General features: G+C 40.8%; 1 protein-coding gene across 1 annotated transcript in view; it reads right to left on the bottom strand.

Moving 5' to 3' along the window:
* Positions 1–719: 719 nt before the first annotated feature.
* Positions 720–26889, bottom strand: part of chrna11 (cholinergic receptor, nicotinic, alpha 11) — a 61504-nt gene continuing 35334 nt past the window's right edge. The window contains exons 6-10 of the mRNA XM_072674676.1: positions 26054–26221; positions 20140–20334; positions 13811–13897; positions 11050–11159; positions 720–1545 (exon numbers count right to left, since the gene is read on the bottom strand). Coding sequence (XP_072530777.1) covers positions 754–1545; positions 11050–11159; positions 13811–13897; positions 20140–20334; positions 26054–26221 — 1352 coding nt within the window. The 3' untranslated portion in view covers positions 720–753. The remainder of the gene's footprint in view (positions 1546–11049; positions 11160–13810; positions 13898–20139; positions 20335–26053; positions 26222–26889) is intronic.

The raw sequence follows: 26889 nt of genomic DNA, 5'->3' as shown, positions 1-26889 counted from the left end.
CTGGAGCACTCTCTGTCTTTCATTCTTACCCGAACGTCTGCCTCAATCTATTATCTCTCGCGCAGTCGTTCAGCAAGTGCAGCAAGCAAAGATACAGCCTGCCTCTTCTCCTCTGTGTGCTATTGATATTCTGAGAGGAACAAAGCCATCCTCATCTTCTGTAACGAAGATGAGAAATTTCTGCTTTCGGTCAACGCTGCCCACTTTGGCTCTCCAAAGACGAGGACTTCCTGAACTTCACCGTCTCCCTTGAACTGGTTTTACGTTTTTTTTTTTTTTTGTTGTTGTGTTTTTTTTTTTTTCTCTCTCTCTCTCTCTCTCTCTCTCTATTCAGAACAACACACTCACCCAGACACACACATTCCCAAAATATATTTTCATATTTCAGAGTGACTTTGTACTGTTCAAGGAGAAGACAGACAGACAAATGCCACAGTTACATCCTTTAAAATTAAGGTTTGGGTCCTCATTGTCACGCTTGGCTAGATGCCATTGCTACAGTTGTGAGGTCAATATCTCCTTCCCAACGACCGAGACGTCACTCTAGTCTGAGAGTGAAAGTCCCCAACATAACTTTTTTTCAAAGTTATAAATCATGGCTCACCCTTCAAAAATATTCAGTGTCTAACATGAAGGTCTTCGATATAGTCTCAGAGGCTCAGAGGGAAAGATCCCCCATCACTGCTACAGTCAGACCTTCATGCAGCCACGCTTTTATTTTTTTTTTCTTCCTCCTTGTTCAAAGAGGGCTCATCAAATAAAGTCCTTGGACACGGCCTCCACAAAGTTGGGCGCCGACATGAGGATGGAGATGGTGCAGATGATGTTGAAGACGCTGAAGGCCACCAGGCAGAGGCGGTCGATGACAGCTGCTGCAAACTTCCACTGCTCCGCCACGCTCTCGTTCTCGTCCTGCGCACGGAAGCGGTCAGCAATGTAGCGCACCTCATCCAGGATCACCTGCAGCTGTGGGTCTCCTCCTCCACTGGCCCCCGAGCACGAGCAGCCTCCGCCGCCGCCTGACACTGTGCTGGGACATCCGGTGGCCTCCACGTTCGGTGTGGGAGGGGGCGGTGGGCTGCAGAACTGTGAGGACAGGTGAGGGGGCGGGCTGGAGGAAGGCACGGCCGGGGGCGACACTACGGAGGGACGGGCGACACCCTGCACGCTGTTCCTCTGCACGGACTCGGCCAGCAAGGGTGGTGGCGAGGCCTCGTCCAGGCTGGAGAAGCCAATGTAGAGCAGGTTGCCGTTGTTGTTGACGCTGTTGCTCTGCGAGTGCAGATGGTTGGGGTGGCCGGCAGTGGCCGCCACATGGAGCAGGCTCTGGGGGTGCAGCGGGTGCAGCGTGGTGGGTGGGTGGTGATGGTGATGGTGGAGGTCGGCAGAGGCCGAACCGGCCGCATTGGGGAGGCTGCCGCTGTGAGAGCCTGATGAGCAGCGGCGGAGGTGAGGGGCACAGGGAGGACGTTCAGGATCTTCGCCTTCACCGGGGCGCTTCATCCGCAAGAACCACGCCACCCACTGGAGCAGCACAAGCTGGACCTGAGGAAGGAAGAATTAAACAAGCACTTTCATTTTTTTTGTTATTTGTAACATTTGTATTTTTTGCAGTCATTCCAGAACATTTTCACAGTGGAAATACAGACAGTGCCATTTCTCTACCTTACGCTTTCTTTACCTAGTTTTTTACATTTTACTGGTCTAGGTAGTTATTTTGGAAAGCATAATAGTAAGTTATCATTAGTCATATAGTCTAGTAAGACAAATCATATGAGAATTGTGTCTTCTAATACCGTCTTACCCAATAAAACATCCTCCTTCTATCACAGCCAACAGAAGGACAGTTAACATGTCTGAAAGTCCCTCCAACACTGAAAGACTAGTTTGCCTTGGCTGAGGAGACTTGCGCAAGAGTCAGAGCTGCAAGGAGTTCTGCTAAGCAGAAAATGGGCTGAGCTCCATTATGGAGGAGAAAACAATCCAGCAGGTTTAACTGTTCATTCCTTTCATTCAGTCCACGTAAACATTGGCAACATTAGAGACACAGCATCATATGATATGCTCTATATTAAACGACTCACCAAAGATACAGTTCTGAGGGGTCTGTTTCTCTGTTTTTTAACCAAACCTTGCTGAGAACAGTTCATATGGAGGTTAAATTAATTAAAGCAGATTTGTAATCACAAACATGAGTAAATCTGTCCTGTTCAGCCCTGCTTTTACCCCGGTTCAGTTTAACTCTTGTTTAACTGCTTGGAAAAATGACACATGATGAGTGGAGCTTTTCAGCTGGAGCTCCACATTTCCAAACTTGTGGAAACAGAGCGAAAACTCTGGTAAGTGTGTTTAGGTCCAAACAGTGGCCTCAGCCATTGTTCACAACACAACTATGGCAAACTATGACCCAAAGAAAAGAATAGCTCTGCGAGTTTGTACAGAAGTTCCTGTACTTAACGGATAATATACCCTAGTGTGTAATAAGCTGCGTTAAGGGGTTAATGTGGAAGTGTGATAATGGCCTACTGTCTTTAATTACCAGAGTAGTACCAGAATCTTAAAGCAAACTTATAATCCCCCAGAGCCAAACCACATACTAGAAACCCTTCACTCCACATAACACCATCACACCACACACACATGCATGCACATACACACAAAATGTGAGCAATAAATATTAAATATGCATTATCACTCTTTATTCTCGCTTTATGGGGTTTCTGTTCCCTTGTTCGTTTCAGCGTCATCTATCTACGCAGAACCCTCTACTTATACCCATGTTCACGCCGACCTTCAGTGGACACAAATGGACAATTTCAGGTATTTCTGTAAATAAATGATATTGTCTACACAATCCGCTGAACAGGACCAACGTATAGGTATAAAGTGAAAACACGCAGCTTAACCTTTTTACTCACAGGGAGTGGTTTTGCTGTTGTAAGAATCTTTAAAATGACAAATGTTCTTAACTGAATATCTCTTAAACTTGAACATGCTTGAAAGATTTGTTTTTCCATCAATTCCAATTCATAATGAAATGTTGGCTCCACGTAAAGGTCAGCTGGAGTTAAAAAGGTTTTCTTATGACGGTTATGATACTGAAAAGACTAGTGCGGGGGAAAAAGCAATTGTAGATGGTCACGCCGAATAAATTCTAAATTAAATATGCCATTAGGTTCGCTAAGGGCTAGTCTCAACACAATCCAAGCCTTCATGAGTTCTGCATGGATTTGGTACAATTTCACAGTAGAATCGAGTAGAGTGTGAAAAATTTGGGGTGTGCAGCACACGCAGGGGAACAAGGCTGTAAAGCTCACCTCATTATAGCTCTGAAATTACTGCGCTTCACCTATTCCCCCTGGCAGCATTACTGTGTGTTCAGTCTGTGTGATATAGTCGATAGGAAGGCCATTGAGGGTTAGATAGAGGAGGCAGTCTTTTCACATCAGTCATGAAATGCTGTAGATAACCTTGCCTAGTGTATGAATATATATGGAAGCCACTGCCTTATCAAAACGTGGATTTATATTGGAAGCAAATGAGCAAAAACACCATTGTTTATGAGATAATGCTAGCAAACCATTATCTTAGTCAATATCTGTTCTACATGCTGATGGGAAAAAGCAATTTTGGAAAAAAGAGATATGGGACGGCTGAAGGGGACAGAGGGCTTTGAGGCAGAAAGAAAGAAGTGACAGAGCAGCATTATTGTCTGGTCCTCCGGAAGCCTGCCCAGGGGAAGGCATAAACTATAATGATATGCTCAGCTAAGGTGCCACTGCTGTCACCAACAGACAAAAGTGCTAGCTAAGGAGACAAGCCTATTCCTGACATCCTACATGTACCTTTCCAAGATAACGCTCATCTGCTAATCAGCTTTCTCAGTTTCTAACTGTTTTCAATCAGTCAATAAAGCACAGTGACTGTTTTTAAAGCACAACCTTGTTCATATCATAAATTTAACAATGCTAAGAAAAAAAGGAGAGGAGAGTAATTGAGCATAGTTTTCCAGACAACCTTCATATCTTTGCTATGCGATAAAACTGCAAACTCCAGCATCAACCATTTCAGACAGAGGGGTTAGTTTTAAGTCTCTAGAAACCCATTTAAGTCAACTGAATTATAAGATGTGCTTTTCAAATCAAACACAATATCTGCATTAAAATAAATATGACTAGTGACTGGAAGTGTCTGAACATAACCCGAAGTACAAAGGTAAATATCAGTACAATGACATGTAAAAATATTTTACTTTGAAGAAAATAATAATAATAAAAGGTCATCCCACTAATTTAATGCAAAACAAAAACAGCACAAATAAGCACATAATGCAGCCTTTAAATGTTCATTCCATTTACTGAAGAAAAAGATTTACTCAAAATCACCCATGTGATAAAGTAATTGGTTTCCATTTAAACCTGATAACTGTGTGTGCTCCCAATACCTAATTTTAATCTTTTGAGCCATTCAGAAGTGGACTTGCTTGTATGCTTTGGATTATTGTCCTGCTGCATAACCCAACTGCGCTTGAGCGTTAGGGCACAAATCGATGGGTAGACATTCTCCTTCAGTCTTTTCTGTTAGAAGATGTCATGGTCTTTTTACTTTCAAGTCGTCAAGGTCCTGCAGAAGCAAAGCAGCCTCAGGCCATCTCGCTACCAGTTTGCGCCTTGCAAACTTTGTCATGGATGCCAGAGTTTTTCTTATTGTGGAATCATAATCGGGTAAACTGACCTTAACTAAGGCAAGTAAGGCTTCAGTCCTTTAGATGTTCACCTGGGTTCTTTTGGTTGATGTGCTCTTTTGGTAGGCTGACTCATTGAAAAGGTCCGCCACTGTCCCAAATTTTCTCCGTTTGTGGATATTGACTCTCACTGTGGTTCACTGGAGTCCCGGAATCATCTGTTTAAAACGTGGCATAATGTGCTGGATTTTTGGAATCTTCTAGTCTGCTTCACATTGGCAGTTATCATGGTAGCGAATTTGAACATGTCAACTGTCATTTTCACTTGGATAACTGGTTGTTTTAGTAACTATGGGGAAAAAACTCAAATAGGTGGTATTGGTTTCGAATAAATCATTATCTTCAATGAACGGAATGGTTATTCAAAAGCTGCATAACTTGTTGTCCATCTTATTTTTGGTTTATATTCATCTTTGTAGTTGTGTGCACTAGTTGTAACGCAGCATTACAAGAAACCTTGTTGCATGGACACTGTACTTTAGCTTGACTGGCTCTTAGTGGGAGTTGCATGGAGTTACATGCTTTATAACAGTAACAAATAGAGATTAAAACAAGTGAATTCCTTGACCTAAGAGTTATTAGGTCTTCAATCTTCAGGGTGAAGCTAGAGAAATCCAAATCTATTTTTATTCTACAATAATTTGTGCCCTGTTCTCTTCTAAAACCAGTGTCAGTGTTTAACTTTAGTAAGGACATGGGAGAGGAGGGTGTTTCACAAGACATGATTTCTCAGTTACCTGAAGGGTGAACTGAAGACTGCCCAGTGAAAATGTCACTTCCTATTGGACTACTCTTTCTGAACATGCCTGAAGGAGGGGGGAAAGAAGAAGAAGAAGAAGAAAAAAAGCACACTAGCTGAAGCAGCTGCCCACTGCCTTCTATTACGCTCCCAAAAGCATAAAAGTTGGCCTGTTCTCAGTCACTGTAAGGATATAAAAAGATAGTTTCCAGTGTTTCCAGTTCTCTTATTTCATACTGCAAGTAAGAAAAGAATTAACAGGAACGATGGAGGTCTGAAAGATCAGGAACACTTGCCCAGAGAACTGCTAAAGGGGCAAAATTTACTGTGCTGGTTTCCAGTTATTCACTGGTTTTAAGAGACGGTACAGAAACAGTTTATCCAGAAACCAGATCTAGAAACCGGTTTCTTAGACACACTGAAAATCCCAGTATTCCTCCCTTCAGAACTAACTGATTAAACTCTGCTGCACTGGTGAAACTGACTGCCAATATTAATCAATCTTAATCGATATTAAACACTGTTAGCTGCTAGCGACGCACAGATGCCTTTAAGTGCACTAAGCAGAACAGTGGGAAAAATCAGTTGATTAGACATTGTAGTTTTAGCTGGCTGTCAGATTTAGCACAGATTTGTTTAAGTGGAACAGAACTGCTGTATGAACCGTCGTCTGACTCAGCTCCTCAGTGTATCTGACAGAGCCCTGATGCACATCTCTGACACTCTCACTGCGGATTAAACCAAACACAGTCCGGACAGTAATGTGGGCTTTATTAAGGTTGAGAGTAAAGAACACGTATCTGTTTTATTAAACATTCAATGTAGCAGAAACAGCTGTGGACTAGCTAGCAGACTGTGGACCTCATATGTATCATCACACCTCCTCCCCATACAAACACACTCTGCACCCTGCAATCATGACCGAAAACCCTATGCACAAAGACTTCTCCCCACCCACACGACACCTGAACTCACACCCATCTAGTGCCTTTTCTAAATAACAAACAGATCATGTTATATTACAAATTATATATATATATATATTACATATATATTACAAATCAGATTATATCAAACCTGTACATGTAACTGCTTTAAACCAGTGCCCTATTGTAAATAGAGGGTATGTACTATATAATGTGTGTGTAGTGTGTATGTGTGTATAAGTTAATATGTAAATATTTAGAATGTTTTTTTCTACACCGTGAGGGACGATGCACCTTTTACACAAGCAGGTTTTTCACTCACCTTACACTTGTAATGTGATTTGATTTGATTTGAATTAACTTAAGGCGCAGGGGGAGATGGAGGGAAGAGGCTGTGCTAGTGTGTCAGTTACAGGTTGTGATCATTTCGGAAACTATTTCAATCGGATTACAGGACTGAAGCTGAGCTCTGTTTTACACACAGTCTGAGAGTTACTAACAGCAGTAGCTGTCTGATTGGAAAATGTGTGATTAAAAAACTGTAAGTAAAAAAAGTACAGATTTTCTTGTGAAATGTAGGGAGTGGAAGTAAAGTATTAAGCAGCAGCACAGACACTTAAAAAATCTTAAGTACACTTACAATGTACTTCCTCTTCTCCTATCCACAAAACACAGCATCAGCAGTTCTCAAAGGAACATGCAAACAAACCTGATGCATTTTGGAATGTTTTTGACACGATGAGCAAAAATATGTTTGCAGAATGTCATGAAAAGAACCCAGTGAGATAACAGTGAGAGAACTCTTCCACTGTTAGGCACAGGGGTTTTCACTGATCCAGGGAAGAATTCTTTCAATACAGTACCAGCAGCTAAGCTAAAGATGGGAAAGGATGGCTTCTACAGCAGGATAACAATCCTACACACCTCAAAATCCAAGGTGCAAACTGAACATTTGAAGGCCCCTTTTCACCCTACCTAAACCTCATCAAAAGTACATAGATGAGCGGAAGAGCAGAAACCTTTTGCAAAGAAGAATGGGCTAGAAAACAAGAACGATAAAATTTAAAAAAGCTCCCTCTCACCCTGAAGCTTTCTCCTTAATGAGGCTCCCTTTCAGTCACTCATATAGTTAGAGCTCATCTCTTGTGGAATGTGCAAATATTCAAACCTTGTCTTTCTCACCTTAAGTAAGGCGCTGTATTCTGCCTCTAAGTCCTCTTCATCAATACTCATTTATCCCCTCATTTCTATAGGCACTAGAAATCTAACCAATGCTACACTGTATGCATGGTGGAAATTCACAGCAACATATGTTAGAATTGCATGTGAAGGGCTTCGTTCTTACGGAAATGATAAATGATGAGAATATTCTTGCATGCTGTGTTTGGCCGGCCTTGACAACAGGTTTACCACAACGATGCTACACTGCCTCTAAAACTGTCTCAAAAAACACTGTATTTGAGAGGCTGTTCGAAATGATTTCCTCTGGCAGCGTACAAAGACCTTCATGTTTTTGAAACCCGGTCCTGATCAGAACCTCGTGACCTAGATTGCAATCGAGACAACTGGGACTGAGAGTGACTAGCATGCAGTTTGTGTGAGGACAATGTGCTTTAGGATGTCTAAACAGAATCACTCAGAATAATATTTTCAAAAACAATTTCTGTATTAGCAATGAGAAACTGGATATGCTTCGAGACTAATTATTAACTTCCAAGGCAATTTATTAGACCTTTACATTTCCAAAACACACAATCCTTTAAAATGGCCAAAAATAACCTTAATATTACGATCACGAACAACGTCTATCCTAATGCGTTCATTAGCCGACACTGAAATTGATGAATGAAAAAATTAGCATTCAGCCAGCCAATATGGCACTTCTCTTGTAAACAAGCTGCCCATCTGTGAATAATCACAGACATTTTCCCTACCCATTGTTATTCTAAGGTCACAACAAATCTACAATCGCACACACTGGGCGAGATTCTCAGCAGACTGAATGAGCATGCTCATTATTGGGAGCGGGGTGTATTACGAGTGGGTAAGGTTCGATTAAAGCACTGGTTAAGTTGCTAATTGGCGGCAGAAAGCCTAAATAAGGCCATTTATCATGACAGATAGATTGCGGATCCAGATCCATCTGTACTCCATTTACTCATTCGTGGCCCCTTGGCAAGGTTGTCCCATATTATTAGTGACTAGGGTAACACCATGACACCTGTCAATACGGGAGGAAGGGATGAACGATGTGAGCTCGGAAGCAGATGTTTACATGTATAGATATATAGAACTATAGCAATGAGGGTACATGAGTGTACTAAGCCATTAAACAAAAGGCAATAATTCCTGCACCAATAAGAAAAAAAGTGGATTGTAAAATGTATTTGACTATTTTTAAATGATTTTTATAAGAATATTATAAGATTCATTTGCTTATTCTTACTTCTTTACTTTTTTTTGTTCAGTATATTTGAGCATTATGTCCTAATGCAAGCAAAATGCCATATTTGTTTGCTATTATAAATAAACTGACTTAAAATAAGCAACATGTCTAGAAATCAAACAAGTATACTATTCTTACAACACTTTCAGCAAAAATCTGATTTAGAATTGGTCACTTATCAAGATATAATTTTGTTGCAGTAAATTCTATGTTTAGCTTGTGCATGCAGACACATTTAGTGCTGGACATTTGCATTATTTTCAGCTCAATTAAAATTCATTAAAAAGTGGTTAACACCACTACCCCTCACAGGAACGATTGGGATTTGAGTTGCAGTGCAAGCAGAAACTCCACTGTTCTACTAATAAGAGAGTGCTGGTACAATATTACTAACCTTATATTCAGCTGCCATTGTTAATGGCTCCTGAAATATCATAAATAATGTAAAACCTTATACGGTATGTACAAAACAAGGATGTTCACAGTAATTGCCATGAGGACCAGCTCGTGTGTGGCTGCTCAATAGAGATTATGCAAGCATTTTGTGTGCAATTGAACACCTATGTCAGCAACGGTTGCACCTTAAAGAAGCTCAGTTAGCTGATTAGAAGGGGTGTCTAGAAACTTTGGGAGACACAGAAATGATACAAATTCATACTAGTATAACTATACATGAAATACCCTCATAGTAAACACACATACATACCATACAGGCTTATGCAGAATTTAGAAACCCATGGGCACTTTATTTTCACACTAACAATTACCCTTTTTTATTGACAAGAAGTAGACAGTTCCTGAAACTAACTAACATAACATTTTTCCAGCAAATCTTAGTTCACATTTACTCTGTCTTTCATAATATAGAAATAATCTTCATGAAAGAATTATAAGAAGGAAACCTTAACTGCAACTGTGTCAGAAAAATCTGCTTTTTAAGCAAAATCTGTGGACTGATGTCAAACCAGAACTCTTTGGCCATAATCAGCAAAGGTACGTCACTTTATGAAAATAACACCTTGCCAACTGTGAAACATGGAGGTGGCTCTATCCTGCTTTGGGGTTGTGCTGCTGCCAGTGGCATTGGCAACCCTGCAGGGGTGGGGGATAAATGAATTCCACAAAATACCAGCAAATCTTGGATGCAAATGTTAAACCATCTGTTCAAATGCCAACAGGATAATGATCCAAAACACACCTCAAAAACCACAAACTGAATGTTTTCGAATATCTCACACAGTCCTCTGACATAAACATCATAGAACTTTTTGAATAAATCTTAGATCTAGAGAAAATTCCACTGACAAAAACTAAAAGACTTTAGGATGACTATACAAAATGTTTGCAAGTCTTCATTCTGTCAAAGGGGGTGTTACTAAGCACTGACTTTATAAGGTGCCTAAACTCTGCACTGGCCACACTGATGGTGATTTTCATTTTGAGAAAATATGTGTCACCTGGTCAAGGATGCTCAACTTGATATAGATTACATACAGTACAAAGGTATAAGGCAAACTGAAATATAATGTAAAGAGAACACTGAGTTCAGGGAACCCAGTCATTGGATAACAATCCACAGTTATTTTATAACAAAGGACATTAAGCTATAAACATAGAAGCTAAAGATTCAAATGTACCACCTTTTACTGATCACTTACAAACTCTCTGTCTGTATAAAAGCACTGCTGGAACAGACTGCTCTCTCTAGGGTGTTGTTTGGACAGTATTGCACATCATAATGGCTGGAAAAAGACTGTTAACAAAAGAAGACAGACATATTATCATAACTCCTAAAAGTGCGGGCCTTTCCTTAAGAGAAAAAGTAGTAAAAGTAAAGCCAGAGTGAGCACAGTGTCCTACACCATCAAAAGGCTCTTGGAAATTGGCGGAAACTCTGACAGGGAGGAGTCTGAATAACAGCAAAAATAAGTAAGACATGTTTCAGAGAACAATTTTTGAGTTAGACAGCTTACATGACAACACCTTGCTCAGCGTAATACTGGTCCAAGTAACCAAGCCTTAGTTTCAGCTGCGAGGAGAAGACTGGTCTGACAGATCGAGTGACAGTAAGATAGCCATTGCTATGATGGCAAAGGCCTGGGTGTTGTAGATGTTATTAACGACGGTTTTTGCACAATAAGATATTCAATATAAATGCATCATCAAGAGTGTAACGCATACAAAACAGACTTACCCATTTGGGCATGTTTCCTCCATTTGGGTCATGATGATGATACTGTAACACAACCACAGTTGCTATGACTGACATTCCAACGATGATCATTATACTAGCAAAGTACTGCCCTGAGACCAAGAGAGAGATAGAGAGAGAGAGAGAGAGAGAGAGAGAGAGAGAGAGAGAGAGAGAGAGATAGTGAATGCATTAACCTTTAATTCATCAGTCTCTTAGTACAATGGCTTCTTTCCACCAAGCAAAAATAATAAAAATTGGCCTACAATATAAGACCAAAAATATGCAATATGGAGAGAGAGAGAGAGAGAGAGAGAGAGAAAGCAAAGGAGCATTCATGTGTGTGAGAGAAGAAGCAGTGTGCAGGAAAGAGGAATGAGTCATAAGCAATGGTTAGGGGAAGAGAAGCAGTGACGAGAAAGGAGAAAGAGAGCTAGTGAGCCATTCATAACCCAACACATGCCAGCAGTCGCTATATATCCCCACAGATCATGACTTTGCGCTTTTCAGCGGGCCATAAATGAGGGAGAAGAGAAAATGGGGATCCAGAGGCTTGACAGAAGGCCTTGGTTTCATTCGCTCATCCTAGCCTGTCTTTTTTTCCCCCTTCTCCTTTGCCCATTCGTTCCCGGTGAGCCGACTTTATTTCTGTTCCAAAATTTATTCAGCCAATTACATTTAGAAGACAAGCAGATGGTCTGGTCGCCAGGGCAAGACCAGTGTGTTTGGCTTTTGCACAAAACGTGAGAGTTCAGTTTGTTCTAAAAAAGAACAGCCTTCAGAGTGCCCAGGCGAAACCTTTACCATTTACATTCATAGGCACATTATGCAGAACACCCACCCTGCCAGCTAATCAAGTGAACTCTAAATGAGGACTAATTCAACTGAATAAAGCAGGGGTGCTCAGTGCTGCAGAAGGATTTTGCAGTTAGCGAAAATGCACTTTTTTTTCTTGCTCTTGTGGGCAAACAGTTCAACATGAGCTCTAAACGTTGACTAGATGAAAGCGCTTCCATTCTGCATTCGTTTAAGATTGGCACCAATTGGAGTGAAAAGCACTCTTGAAAGACTCTTTCATATTTTAACAGGAATTTCATAATTCATGATCTTGCATGGACTCTGCAAGTTTGTCCAAAAGTCTCTGATCAGTAACTCAAAGCCACCTAGGAGTCATCAGAACACAATCTTTAGTGGAAGAGATGAGAATAATAAGAAAAAATAATCTGTGTTCTATCAGACTTCCATGCTATGCAGTCATGGCCAAAAATATTGGCACCCTTGCACTTTTAGATCACCGATGCAGTTACAAATGCTTTAGTGTTCACATGCTTATCTCTTTAGTTTGCATTGGAACACCACATAAAAGTCAAATCTGAGGTCATTCCAGACAGAACTCTAGAAACACACTGGACAAAATTATTGGCACCCTCAACTTAACACCACCATCATACCACCAATGGCTTTCTTACACCTGGACAATTGTCCCACTCTTCTTTTGCCAATTGCTCCAGGTCTCTCAGGTTTAGAGGGTGTCTTCTCCAAACTCCTGTTTTCAGATCTCTCCACAGGTGTTATATAGGATTTGCAGACCACCTGGACTCATTGAAGACCACTTCAGGACTCTCCAGCGCTTTGTCTTACAGCATGTCTAGTTGCTTTTTGAAGTATGCTTCTAGTCATTGTCTTGCTGGAAGACCCATGACCTCTGACAGAGACCCAGCTTCCTTACACAGGGCCCTACACTGTGCTCCAAAATTCTTTGGAAGTCTTCAGATTTTATAGTGCCATGCACACAGTCAAGGCAGTTAGGTCCGCAAGTAGGAAAACAACCCCAGAATATCTCTGAACCTTCACCTTGTAGGGCCACAGGGACAGTGTTCCTCTCTTTGAAGACTTCATTTTATAAAACTCAATTCTGGTCTCATCTTTCCACAGGACACTCTCAAACATAGACTTTCTATGTCTCGGTGTCAACAGTGGATCCTCCTGGGTCTCCTATCATAGTGTCCTGTTTTATTCAGAGGCTGGTGGAAAGTATGAGGTCAGCTTGCATTTGTTTGAAAGTTGATAGAAAATCTTTAGCCACCATTCAAACAATCCTCTGTTGTAATCTTCCATCAGTTTTTCTCTTCCATCCACATCCAGGAGGGTTAGCTACAGTGATGTGGGCTATAAACCTCTGAATGATGTTGTGCACAGTGGACACAGGAACATTAAGATCTTTCCAGATGGACTTGTAACCTTGAGACTTTCCATACTTTCTCACAACTTTGGTTCAAACATGCTTGGACAATTCCTTGCTCTTCTTTCTTTTCTCCATTTTCATTTTGGAACACAGACACAAATATTCTACTTTTTAGTCTACTTTTCTCCATTGAACTGGTTGAATGTGGTATTTCTATATTACTAGCCACAAATACAAGTTAAAATGAGTACAATTTCACATGATTAAAATCCAATTATTTTTTGCTATTTTGAAAAATTGCCAATAATTGTGTCCAGTGCACTTCTAGGGTGCACGGAATGATATCACATTTCACTCCTCAGCTTTTTTTTGTGTTGCTCCAGCTGACAATATATGAGGGTTAACAAGCCAATGCTGAGATGAGAGGACTAAAATGTGCAGACAGGGGACCTCTGTGACCATGACTGATGAAACTGTATTTGAATACCACACATACAGATTATGAATGTGAGTGTTAAAACTTGAGCACAGGCTTTTAAACACCTCCTTATATAGAGAGAAAGAAAGCGAGACACTTACCAATAAGTGGGATGGAGTCAGATGTGGCAGGCATAATTTCTGCCACCAGTAACATGAAGACTGTGAGTGAGAGCAGGACAGTAATACCTGTAGAGAGAGAGAGAGAAATGGAGAGAGATAAACCATGTTTGGCAGAATCCACTGCAGTGAAAATGAACCCGTACTTGGATTTAGTATCTACTGTTAGGACCTAACCGTACTAACCAATGCTGGCACTTCAAAACCAAGTGAAACCACCTGCCTGGATGGATTGGTACAGGCTGAACTTGATTGGATCTGATTGGCCGGTGCACCGTAGCTTGATGGAGCGATACATAAGGGGGATTACATTGAGCCATTTGTCTTTTCCAATCACACTTCACTCCTGTTCATGTCCTCCCCTCGCTCCCTCCCTCTTACTCTGCTGTCCGTCTCCTCCACTCCTCTTTCCTCCCACCTCACTCGGCCATCCATCCATCTCCATTTCTCACTAAAGTCTTCTAAATCTTCTTCTGTATGCTCTGTGTGTGTTGTTTTAGCTCACATTTCAAGAAGTGCTCTGCTGGCATAACAGACGCCCAATAAAATAACTGTCACAAATGTCATTGCTCACTGAGATCAATAAGCAAGATGGATGCGCCTTTAAGACACCACTATCAATAAGTAAACCCTGTAAAAATGGAGGCATATCAATAACTGTCCAATTTTTCAATCACTGAAAAAGTGATAAGGGACCCCTTCAGCAAAACAAAGAAATTAAAGAATTTAAAGAATTTTAGAAATTATTTTACAAATTATTTTTAATGGTCACATTGAATTAAATATTTTAGGATCTGCATCATTAAACTTTTAAGCTGTAAAAATGCTCCTTTCTAGAGAAAACATGCTGAGTCAGAGTTGTTAACAGTGGGGGTAATCAGAACCAGACCTCTGAAAAATGTAACGTCCTAATCCTAATCTCAAAATCAATCCAAAACCTAATGATACCAATCATCCTCCCCTAACCTTAAACTTAACTTCATCCCAAAACCTCATACTAACAATCATCCTGGCCCTAATCCTAACCTTAACGTGGACCCAAAACCTAATCCTCACCCTGGACCTAATACGAACCTCAACCAAAAACATAATCCTAACCCTCATACTGGTAATAATCCTAACCTTAACCTCAACCCAAAATCTAATCCAGACCATCACCCTCACCCTAATTTGAACATATGCCTTATCTTTGCCCTAATACTAACCTTAACCTCAAGCCAAAACCTAATTCTAACTATTATCCTGACCCTAATCCTAACCCTAACCTTAATCCTAATCCTCATCCTGGTAATAATCCAGAAATTAACCTTAACCCAAAACATAATCCTAACCATCATCCTCGCCCTAATTTAAATTTTAACCTCAACTCAAAGCCTAATCCTAACCCTTATCCTAACCTTAACCTAAACATAACCCTCACCCTGACCCCTTAACCTCAATCCAGAACCTAAATCAAACTCTGGCCCTAATTCTAACCTTACCCCCCAACTGAAAACCTGAGCTTAACCCTATCCAGTAAACCTAGCCTAATCCGGTTGAGCTCCAGTTCCAGACTGGTGTCAGTGACAGGTCTGTAGCAACTGGTTGAGGATGGTGAGATGGTCTGTATTAGAGCTGTTAGATGATCAGTGATTTCTCAGGTGAACATCTACACATCTGAACTTGGATTCTCTAAATGAATGATCTGAATTCAGCAGATTATGAACACATTTTATTCATGCAGTTAATTAAAAGGCTATTGATCATTTACTGCATCACTGAGATGTTATTGCTAATATATATATATATATATATATATATATATATATATATATATATATATATATATATATATATATATATATATATTATAACCCCCGTTTTACCCATATTATACCATAAACACCTGTTGATCAGTCCCAAAAGCACAAGTGGAGATTCACCTCAGTCAATTTGGTTAGTAAATAAAGTGACAATATTTGGGACTAAAATCTCTATTATTAACTATCAAACCACACCTGGAATGACCGTTTACACCAACCATTAAATGATGTAGCAGTCTTGAAAACCTAGTGGCACTGCTCTCTACATTACATCAGACTTGACCTTGTTCCTGGAAAGCCATTGTGGGAAAATGCCTCTCACTGCTCTCTCTCCCACTCTTCTGCCCATTGATTGTGTTTAACCACGTCAATAGATTAATTACCCATATGGGCCTAAAGTAAGCACCTTTCTCAGAGATTCAGAGGTTCAGACTCTCCGAACCTCGCCTAGTTTTCTGCATATATCTGACTGACTTGTTCTTTTCGTTCCTCTTCTGCACAGCCCTTTAAAAATTCACTTCTTGCCTTCCTCCCTGCAGTCACATTCATGAACTGTTTCATGTACTGCTGCTGCACAAATGCCTTTTAGCTTTTGCAGTTTCTTAACTCTACCCTCTCCTTTTCTCTCATTCTTTGTCAGTATCTTTGTTTTTCTGTACACTGAAAGTGTTTGACGGAGGGCCAGCTCGCTGCTGCACCTCCACCCACTCTACCGCTCTTTCTTCTGGCTCCCTGTCCCTTTTTACCCTGCCTTACAGCTACAGCCAGCATTTGAGTTTGAGTCCTAAACCCTATATTTTTTGAGCTCTAAAGAGTTCTCCCACTGTTTGTATCTCTGTTTCTCTTTGTGTCACTGGAAAGATTGACCTTCTTATATCTTATATGCCTTAAAGAGCCATTTGGGCTGCCTTCAGTCTTGCTACTGTAGCTAGCCGTGTAGGCCACAACATAGCTAAAACTCTTAGAAGGTCCCTTAGAGCAGTGGTTCTTAAACTAGTCCTCACCAACTCCTAGATGGTCCACAGTTTTGGGTTTAGCTCTATGTGTTGGGTCGTAGTAAAAATCTAGACCATCTGAGGATCGGTCTGAGAAGCACTGCTTCAAGGGACAATATTTCATAAATAAAATATGTGAGCTCTTTAAGGGTTAAGGAAAGAACTTTTAAATTTGTATAGAAGCTTTACATTATGGGTAGATTCTTTAAAAGATTTGACCAATAGGATGATTACCCCTAAAAACAACACCACTTTCAAATCTGCATAGTTTGTAGCATTTATGTCTCATAAGGTTAAATAAAACCAAAAAAGTCCAACCTTGCCATGAAGCATGCCCAGAGCACACACACTCGGTGCAGTGAGCAGCCTCCGCTGCAGCACTCGGGGGACAGAGAGGGTTAAGGGCCTTGCTCAGGGACCCAACAGCGGCAGCTTGGTAAATCTAAGTGTCAAGCCCACAACCCTGCCATTAATTACCCAGTGCTCTAACCACTGAGGCACAACTGCCTTGTCTAGCATGGGTAGGTTAATCTTGTAGAACTTAAAGAAAACTGTATTCACAGACTCTGTAGTGCTGGACTACACAGCATTCTCCATTGAAAGAATCATGTAGGCCAGGACTACGCTGGGGAACTGTGTATAAAGTCAGTATGCTGTAGTAATAGGCAGAGGCTGGAGAAGGGCCAGCATTGAATTGCATTCTATGAAAACTCTGGAAAACCACAGAACATCTAACATCACTTTTCAGCACAGGCTTAATTAGCATAAGAGGTTATCAGTACCAGACCCTTCATTTCTTTTAGTAATTTAATCTAATGAATTATTTGTATCTACTGCTCCACTAGGATGCCACTATCTCACTGTCTGAGTCTGAGTGCAGTTTACGTCTCCCACCATTCTCAGCAAATCTGCTGAGTCACACATCTTTACATCATTTTTTATTGTTCTATCAAAATACACATGACTTATTCAATGCTACAGTGTTTGTATATTATTTAGACCAATATATATATATAAAATAATAGAATCAGCCCTGCCGGGTAAGGATTACAACGGCCTCTTTAGATAGTTCCTGATCAGTCTGACCCACTCTTCCATGAACTCTGAGCACATTTCAGCTAGACTGAGACACAGAGCTGGCGATTTTGCAAGTCACTTGCAGTTTCCCAGTGTTCCATCATGTCTGTTGAACCGGATTTAGATCTGTGCACCCCTACATTCATCCTATAAATGTGTTTTGCTTGGACCTGAAGCACACAGTTGGAGGATGCGTAACATACACCTATTTGAAAGCCACTCTTCCTCCAAGTGTTGCACTAAAGCAACTGTGGGAAGCATGGAAGGCTTGAATGGAGCCGGATAGTGTGGCTGCAGTCGCAACGTCTAATAAATCATGCAGTAGATCACGATCACTGGTCAAATGCCGCAACAGTTCGGAACAGCGCTGTTCACAGAAGACAGAACGTTGCTAAGGGCACGATCAAACAAGCAGCTGAAGCGGGAGAAGAAGCTGAGACAGACACAGTTCCAGTAGTTCCAGTACACAGGCTATAAAGGAATAAAGCCAAAAGATCAGCTGTGCCTGCCCTTCAGCTTGCACAGCAAATGATGTACCAGCTAATAATTAGGCATGTTTAGTTCAGGCTTAGATGTCGATTCAAATCCTAGCTTATCTTCATATCTGCCCTCTTTGGTGAAGGTGAACTATTTTTTGATTTCTCTGTTTATAGATGTGAGAAGATAATTAACACCCCTGTGCTTATCGTTAGTTTTCTGCGCAGCGATTCGAGAGAGGAAAAAAAAGACAATTGACACTGGATTGATTTCATTTTGTGGCAAGCAGGAAAGTCAATATGCTACAGCAGGAGGCAGAAGCTGGAGAGGGGCCAGTATTGTAATGCGTTGTGTTTTTGAAGGGCTGGTGTGAGCAAGAATAGCTCAGGCTCCTACAGCTGATTCTACAGCTGAATGATAAACTTGTGGGGTCTGAGAGTGTGTGCATATGGAACACTTTACCCTAAATGATCATGATGTATAGCACTACCAGTCACAAGTCTGAACACGCCTGATGTTATAAGCTTAAAGACCTTTTAATTTAAAGCGGGAGAGCTCAAGTCAGGTCCTAGTGATTTACTCCCCCCTACAGAATTCCAAGCAGGGTTATTGCAAACCACTACAAACCAATAACACAGAGCTGTACAGTTTTTAATATCATTACAATTCTTTTGGGACTCTTGCCAACTAAATCAAAAATGTAACTAAATAATAAGAGAATGAACATTTGTAAACTTAAAACTGTAAAACCCTACTCAACAGGTCTGTTACTGTGCCTGTTCCAAAGTACAGGCGGCACTGTGCAATGCCTCTTGACTGCACTGCATGTTCTCTTGACTGTGGATGTTCAGCCCCAGGCATCACTGGATACGAGTTTCCCTCTGCCTCCTCTGTCCAGCATATTTACACCCAGCTGTATTTAAAGAGGGTCTGGCGAGTTATTAAAGACCCCAGCTACCGGAGCCAACCTTCTGGTGGTTTGGTACTGCAGCATTACATCATATATATACAGACTCAGGCTTTTTTTTTCAGAATCAGGAGGGTGCTGAACAGCAACATACTGCACTAGTTCATCCTTCCTTTACTAACTATGAATAATTGTGAATAACTGCAGTACAATTATTACATTTCAGTATGTTATGTATTGCATATTTTTATACTAAGGTAATACTTGCACATAGGAATTTCAACCATTTCTTTGTAAATAGTGATGCCACAGTAACCCCAAGCTGACCTAAGCCAGCCTAAGTCTTAGTCCACTGTTTTTTGATTATTTCTTTATTTTTATTTTCCACTAAAACTCAACCACTAGCTTCAAATTCCTCCAGGTTTTCCATTACTGGAAAAGTCTCTCAGAAATGAGAAAAAAGGTTATAATATTCTTTTGATTTTGGTCAATGTGAATGGGAAGTGATGTCCACCAATCATCCATTAAAATTACCTGCCAAATATAACATGCCTAAAATAAGTATGCTTCAATAAAGCTATTAAAGCATGACTTCTAAAAGATCTCTGAAGGTGTCCTATGGTATCAGTCACCAAGACGTTAGCAGGAGATCTTTTAAGTACTGCAAGTTTTACTGTGAGGGCTATATATGGACTGCATCAGTAAGCACTGACCCTGTCTGTGATTCACTGGTTGTCTTTCCTTGAAGCAGTTTTCATAGGAGCTATGGTGGTTCTTTATTACTCAGAAAAGGTTGTCAAGGCAGGCCAGTGTCACTCCACTTCCATCAAAGATTCCAGGAAAACAAGGCTTTTGTCTTTCATATAGTGTATATAAAAGGACTAATGAGGACTAATTTGATCACATATATAAACTAACTACATGTTTAACATGTATTTGGTCACTGCATAAAGTGGACCTTCCAAGTACAGTCCAAACGTTAGCTTGGTAAACAGCATAACATAACACATTAGAATTCAACATCTTCTCTCCTCTTTCTATCAGCCTCATTACCCAGTGATATCTTCTCTCCAGAGTCAGCAGGCAGCAGGAAAATGAGCAGGGTCATGGAGGAGAGGAGCACGCAGGGAATGAGCAGGTTGAGGGCATAGTAAAGCGTTCTCCTGCGGATGGTCACCACAAACGTCACGTCTGGATAGGGCTCCTTGCAGCAGTCATAGAAAATCTCGTTCCTCGAGCCTGGCACTCCTGTAGATACAGGGCAGAGAAATGCTGCTGAAACATCAACCCAATCTGATAGTAATGGCAGTTTTTTTTTATAGACAAATACAAAGGTCACTGATTCCTAACGAATGAGGTTCTGAAAAGGTCACTAAATGCAAGTTGGAATGATTGGGTCTGATCTTGAAAAAGCAGAGCAACTGCCAAGACACATTAGAGACGATCTGCTATCAGACCGCTCCAGACACTGTGTTAGACACTGAAAATGCAGCTGACTCAGCTGTTAATGTATCCGTTTCCTCAAGTCAATGACCACCAATTAGTTAATTCAATTTCCAGTCAAAATTGCCATTAAGCACTGGTTATTAGCGTTTAGAGTGTCAGAAAAAAAAACAGGAAACATAAAGCACCAGCCAAAAGTTTGGTCACACCTGGTTGAATGTGTGCTGATCATCATATTAAAAACATTTGACCAAAACGCTAGGGTGACCAAAACAGAGAACCCTGATGACCCACACGGATATCCACCATAGTTAAGCGGCTGTAGTGGCTGGGGGGTTTCAATTAGGCCTAAGCTGTGCGTTGAACTGAAAGAAGAGGTTTTCCAAACCAACGAGGCACAGCCTTCCAACGGAAGGTGTTCCCAAAAGTGTCACTGACATTCTCACCCTTTAAAGAGGCTTTTACATGCACACAAGCAACTACACGAACAAATTTCCTTCTTACATGCATCGAAAAAGGCTAAAGGAGATGCTTCAAAGGACACTAGACATAAGCTCCTCCACTTTCATGAGGAAGAGAGAAGTCAAGGGAAATAAGTCAAGCAAAAGGAGTTTTCAAAACTGGAGTGAAAATGGGACTGTGCAAAAACTGCCAACACTGCTGCCATCAGATAAACAGCACTTTTATGTTTTGCAGAAAGGAGAAAATGAAGCTGACTGAGATGGCTGAGTCTGAAAGGATGTGACTCTGATCAAGAATATCTTACTGAGAAAAGGAAAAAGATGAAAAAGAAGAACAACTCTAAAAACAGAGGGTTCTTTTTTTGGATGAAGAACCTAAGTTGGATATTTTTAAACCTCACATACAATCAGCAGTGAAAGAAAATCAGTGCAAGGTTAGGAGATGGAGCTGTTAATTTATTTGTGACTGAAAATATCATGAATGCTGATATCTACAGATTTTAAAACAAGCATTTGACTCGGAAGAAATTAACCATAACCTAAGCCAACAACCCATTTTTTGGACTGCAGCTACTCTGCCAAAAAGTGGGCACCCAGTCTAAATGACCCAAAGAGCAGAACGAAGACACATCAATAAAGGTAAAGAAAGAGGTAAAGAAACAACACAGAATGAAGATTTGAATGAGTCATTGGTACAGGCTAACATATGTGTTCATGAGTCTACAGTCCATAAAACCATGAATAAGCAGGGTGTCTATGGCAGGACACCACAAAGAAAGCTGCAGCTAACTAAAGAGAACATGATGAGAATTTCCTGTAGGTTGGGATTTTTGCCACTGCTGGTGGACCTGTATGACCATAAGCTTCAATACACCTGCATATTCAACTGCTTCCTTCACACTATGGCCTTTCACATGCCCAAATGCAATCACTTCTTTTAGCCAATCATTAACATCTGCTTTGCGACCCATTTTCCACACATCCAATGAGACATTTAATGCACTGTGCCACCTCTTCTCAATCTACAGGAGCCCTGAAGTTATTACCACCTTAAACATACAAAGTGACAAAGTTTTTGCCCGGGGGGCTACTCACTGCTTGGAATACTCGCACTATATATTTAGCTATTAACACTTTAATAAAGACAAAGGGGGGACTCTCTAAATACTAAAACACCTGATACTGTATTTAGTCTTTGATGCTTCTGTGAAGTTTCCGTGTACACTTCCTAAGAGGCAAATTTGCTAGTGATGTCATCATAAGAAAGGTCCCTATACAGAGCATTAATTAGGTTACAGCAGTTGATGTGGATGTATGACCAAACAAAAGGCTCTACATTTTACATATACTTATTTGTAGAAGTCAATATTTCATTTTTAGTGAGTAATATTAAATTAATAAATAAAAGAGTGACATTCTCTGGCTTTTGCACAAAAACTGAAGTAAACAAAACAAAAACAGCAGCTCCAGTGGAGTTCAGTTGCATAAAATGTAAAATGCATTACCACACAGAAGAACAGTTCTGGCATGGAATAATTTAAAGAGATCCCGGAAGAGAATTCTGTGGATTTGCATGTTAGAAGCAAAAAGCAGCGCTAATCGGATTTCTCTCTTTCTGACAAAGGCGTATTTACATAGCCAGGTGCAAAGGTGGATAAATCTTATCTGGACATTATCCGGATATCACATGAGTTTTACAAGTGTAATGAAAATTAAAAGTGTACAAGGCTCATGGTGTGTGTGTGAAATGCGATTAGAAGCCCAGATTGCTTCCAGTGCAGCCGTCTGTATACCCTCAGAGGTTTGCCTTTGCGTTGCCCCATGGATGGTCTCAAATTGTTTGTGTCCCCTCAGAGCTCTCGGCTTAACAGGCACATCATTGATCCAGACCTTTTTCTACATCCAGAGGTAGAACTACACCCCGAGGTGGTTTTCACGGCCCTGTGAGCCGAATCCTTAGCAACAGCTAATTTCTCAAGTGTGTCGTGGTAGAAAGAAACTGAAGAGGTAGACTAACTGGAGAACAGAAGTCTTAACGTTTAGTGGGGCAGAGAAAAGGGTGAAAACTGTGAGAATGAGCAATGGTCGGTAACAGAAGGGCAGCTGGCTTGTGAAATGAAACTGAGTGGGGGGGCTAAAACTAAAGGCTCAGCAGTATATTTCCCAACTTAGGTCTTGAAGGCCTACCTGAACCGGACAGTTTCAGGTTTTTGACAATTGGTTATTAGCTAATGATCAGCTCAGGCACAGGTGGGTCTCCAGGACCTGCTTTAGGATACACTGGATTAGCAGATAAGAACAGAGACAGAGATGTGCAGTATTTCAGCTTTTCCTCATCGACTTCCACTTAGCCACTTAATTCAATTGAACATAATCAAATTGGCCCCTGGCAGATCAGATGGGCTAGGAATGATTGTGGGCTTAAATGCAAGGGGGAGTGGATCGGATGGTTTTATTCGCTGTATGGAAAAAGCTCGCTGTGCAGGAGCATCCTCTGTTCTCCATGAAGCCTCAGTCAGGTGTCAAACCAGATTCATTTATGCCTACTCCAGTGGAAAGGGCTCACAACATTTGTGCTTACTCCAGAGGGAGCAGCTTATGCCACTTCTATTCTTTTGATCAGGTCCCACTAAAACTGCTCAATTTATTTTTAATACAATAGCAATAAGCTGAGCCAAACAATACAAGTGCTCAAGACTGCACACACACACACACACACACACACACACATCTGGCCCATAAGCACACATGCCTGAGGCAAAACCTCTGAGAATATTCCAGAAATTTCACTGCAAACACAAACATATTTAACACATTTGTCATGGAGCTTAGTCTCAATCCCAGCATTCATTAGTTCTGCAGCCAAGCAGTACAGTGTTACAGTGAAAGCAAGAAAGTGTGTAAAGCATGACTGACTGGTTAAGCAGACCAATGCAATCAAAAAGAAGGTCCTGCCTCACACTAATAAATCCAATGTAGTGACAATGCTACTTATGCTAAGTTAAGCCATACTCTATACATACTAGCTGACTGTTAGTTGACGACTCAGTTTTGTCATCTTATCAAATTCTTCTGGTGAAAAACCTACTTTTTCCCCATTGCACCTTAGATTTAGGGATTTAGGTGAATGCTGGTTCACCAAAGCCACTGGTGGAAGATTCTAAAGCTTCCCTAGACCCCGGTCTGCTTTCTCAGATCGTCTAGCCATGATCTACAGAAACGGCTGAAAGTTCTGGTACCTTTGCCAAAAATATTCAGTTTTTGCTGTTAAAACCAACTAAATCATTCATTGTTTCACACTGAACAGAGCAGGACCATGTGATTCATAACCCAGAATATTATCATCATCAATAAAACAAAGGAAAATGGCATGGCCAAAGTTACTGGGACCATTGAGCAATATGTCGCAGCACAGCCCTTGGAGACAAGAAAGCTCTATCAATCAAGCTCTTTCAATGGCCCTTTTTCCTTTGCTCTTCTTCTCTCAAGCTGAAGTTCTTCTCACTATGGGCTCCAGCTCCTTCCATAGATGTTTTATGTTGTTAAAACGGGTCTGACAGTAGGCCACTTTATAATGGCTGAATGTTTTCTTCTTATCCATACCTGCTGTGCTTTTATGAGCTATGTTTTGTGGCATATCCTGTTGAAAGACCCCTGATCTGTGACTGAGATAAGCTTTCTAAGACTGGGCTAACACTTTTGCTTTGAAATGCCTTTATGGTCTTCTGATTTCATCATTGCCTTACACAGGTTCAAGGCTGCCAGTGCTAGAGGCCGCACAAAATAACCCCGATACATTTGGTGGCGTTACATACGTGTTTTACCAAGAGTTCATAGTTTGTTTCATCTACTCAAATGATGACGGACTACAACTCTTCAATGTGCATCTAGTCTAGGTTTCTCTCTTAGAAGGGGAGCATTCTCTGTCTTCTGCAATGGGGACTGCTTTTAGTGAGACAGTGACCAGTGTTGCAACCTGAAACTTACGTTTCTTAAGCTTGAAAGTCTGTCTGTTCTTTTACCACTAATTAAAACTCTCTCTCTCTTCGAGGCTGAGTCATTTATACATTGATACAGCCCCAAGGGCTTTCAATTTGGTAATAATGGTGACAGAAATATTAAGCTCTCTGGGGATGGTCTTGTACTGTTTCTCTTTACCATGCGTGGCTATTGATCGGGGGCCGCCGTGGCCTTAACCAGGGGCAGTAGTAACCTAAAGATTAGAGAAGCGGGATTTCATTCAAAGGTAATCGTTTGATCCTCTGGATCAGAAGGAAGTGGGGAGTGGATAAGTGGAGGAACTATGCTTTGTCTTTCCTCAACATTCACATCTGAGGTGCCCTTGTGAAAGACACCTAGCCCCAAATAGGTCCCCAGACACTGCCTATTACAATCCCAATATCTTTTAGGCTATGAAGAACATTGACCAGGCCATTCTTTTGTCTCATATGTTCTATTACTGACTTGTTAAAACATTAAGCTTAGAAAAGGCACGAAATCTGACCTTTGGAGATCAGAAACGATTGGACATTGGAAATAATTCTACAATTCTACAATTCTAAAATTTATAACCAGATCTCTAAACGTCAACAAGACAAAGGAGCTGATAATGGACTTTAGGGAGAATGAGAGAGTGCACACCCCATTATTGAGACATTAACAATGATAATAAAATAATAATTATTATTTATTTTTAACTACAACTTTGAAATACAAAATATAAATACAAACACATGTTTATTGAGAATTATACTGCAAAATAATGTCTAAAATTACATAATTCAATGTTAGCAGTTATTATAACCCAGCAGAGTTGGGGGAAACTTTCCGGCCCTACAGGAAATCAAGACTAATTGGGGCTTTAAGAGCTACCCAACCTCAAACGAGCCAAGATAATTCAAACAGGTCTATGTTAAAGCACTGTTCACTGGGTCTTCTTATTGTTGAGATGTACTGATCAGCATTTCCCCACCAGTCAGTGCAACAGCAACACACCTGTGCACCTGCCTCCAGATGGAACATTTTGTAGATGATGATATGGAGTGTTCTCCATCGCCACTCACCCACAAGGTCCCATTCTCCGTTGGGCATGTAGCCAGAAATATCAGCCTCACTCATCTGGAGGTCCAGCAGCCAGCCATCAAATGTCCAAGAGCCAAATTTTAGCTCACATTTCTGGATGTCGAAGGGAAACCAGCGAACGTCCACATTACAGGTACTCATGAAGATACCTAAGAAATTATTTAAAAAAGAAAAAAAAAAGTAAATAGGCAAAACATTGACATGGATTGATGTTGACACTGATGTTTAACGGCTTGAACTATACAATTATTATTCAGTTACTAATCTTCATAATAGTGCTCTTACTGCACATGAGGCTGCACATGTACCATCATATTCTTGCATAGTTTTATCCAGAGATAGTCAATCCCAGTACTGTGGACCCCCTGACTTGTCCATTTTTGTGGTTCCTCTTCTCCAACAGTCTTGACCCACCACATGAGAGGCTTATTCATTCTATTAAGTTTGCTTGTTGATTTGCATACTGTTGATCCCCCAGGAGTGGGATTGGGAGCTGATGATTAATAATCTTTTAGCATCATTCTGGATTTGTAAGAAGAAAGGAAGTCCTGACGAACAGGGAGTTCGATTAGGAGCTCTAATGTTCAGCTGCAACTGAAAGCCTTAATTATCCAGATTGGCTGTGCTAGATTAGAATTTAGCTCCAACTCTAATCCAACACAGCTGATATAGGTCATTAAGGCTTTCAAGCAGCAGCTAATATTATCTAAATTCTCCATGGAGGTGTATTTGCAAGACAAAAATACAATGTCATCAACCCTCTTAAAAGCCACCAGATTGTGGCATATTTTGCTATGTCTTAAGTGATGATTTACAA

This window comes from Salminus brasiliensis, chromosome 3 (genome assembly GCF_030463535.1).
Source record: "Salminus brasiliensis chromosome 3, fSalBra1.hap2, whole genome shotgun sequence".
NCBI classification, from domain to species: Eukaryota; Metazoa; Chordata; class Actinopteri; order Characiformes; family Bryconidae; genus Salminus; species Salminus brasiliensis.
Note: the sequence above shows the minus strand (reverse complement) of the source record. Positions and strands in the feature narration are given on the sequence as shown.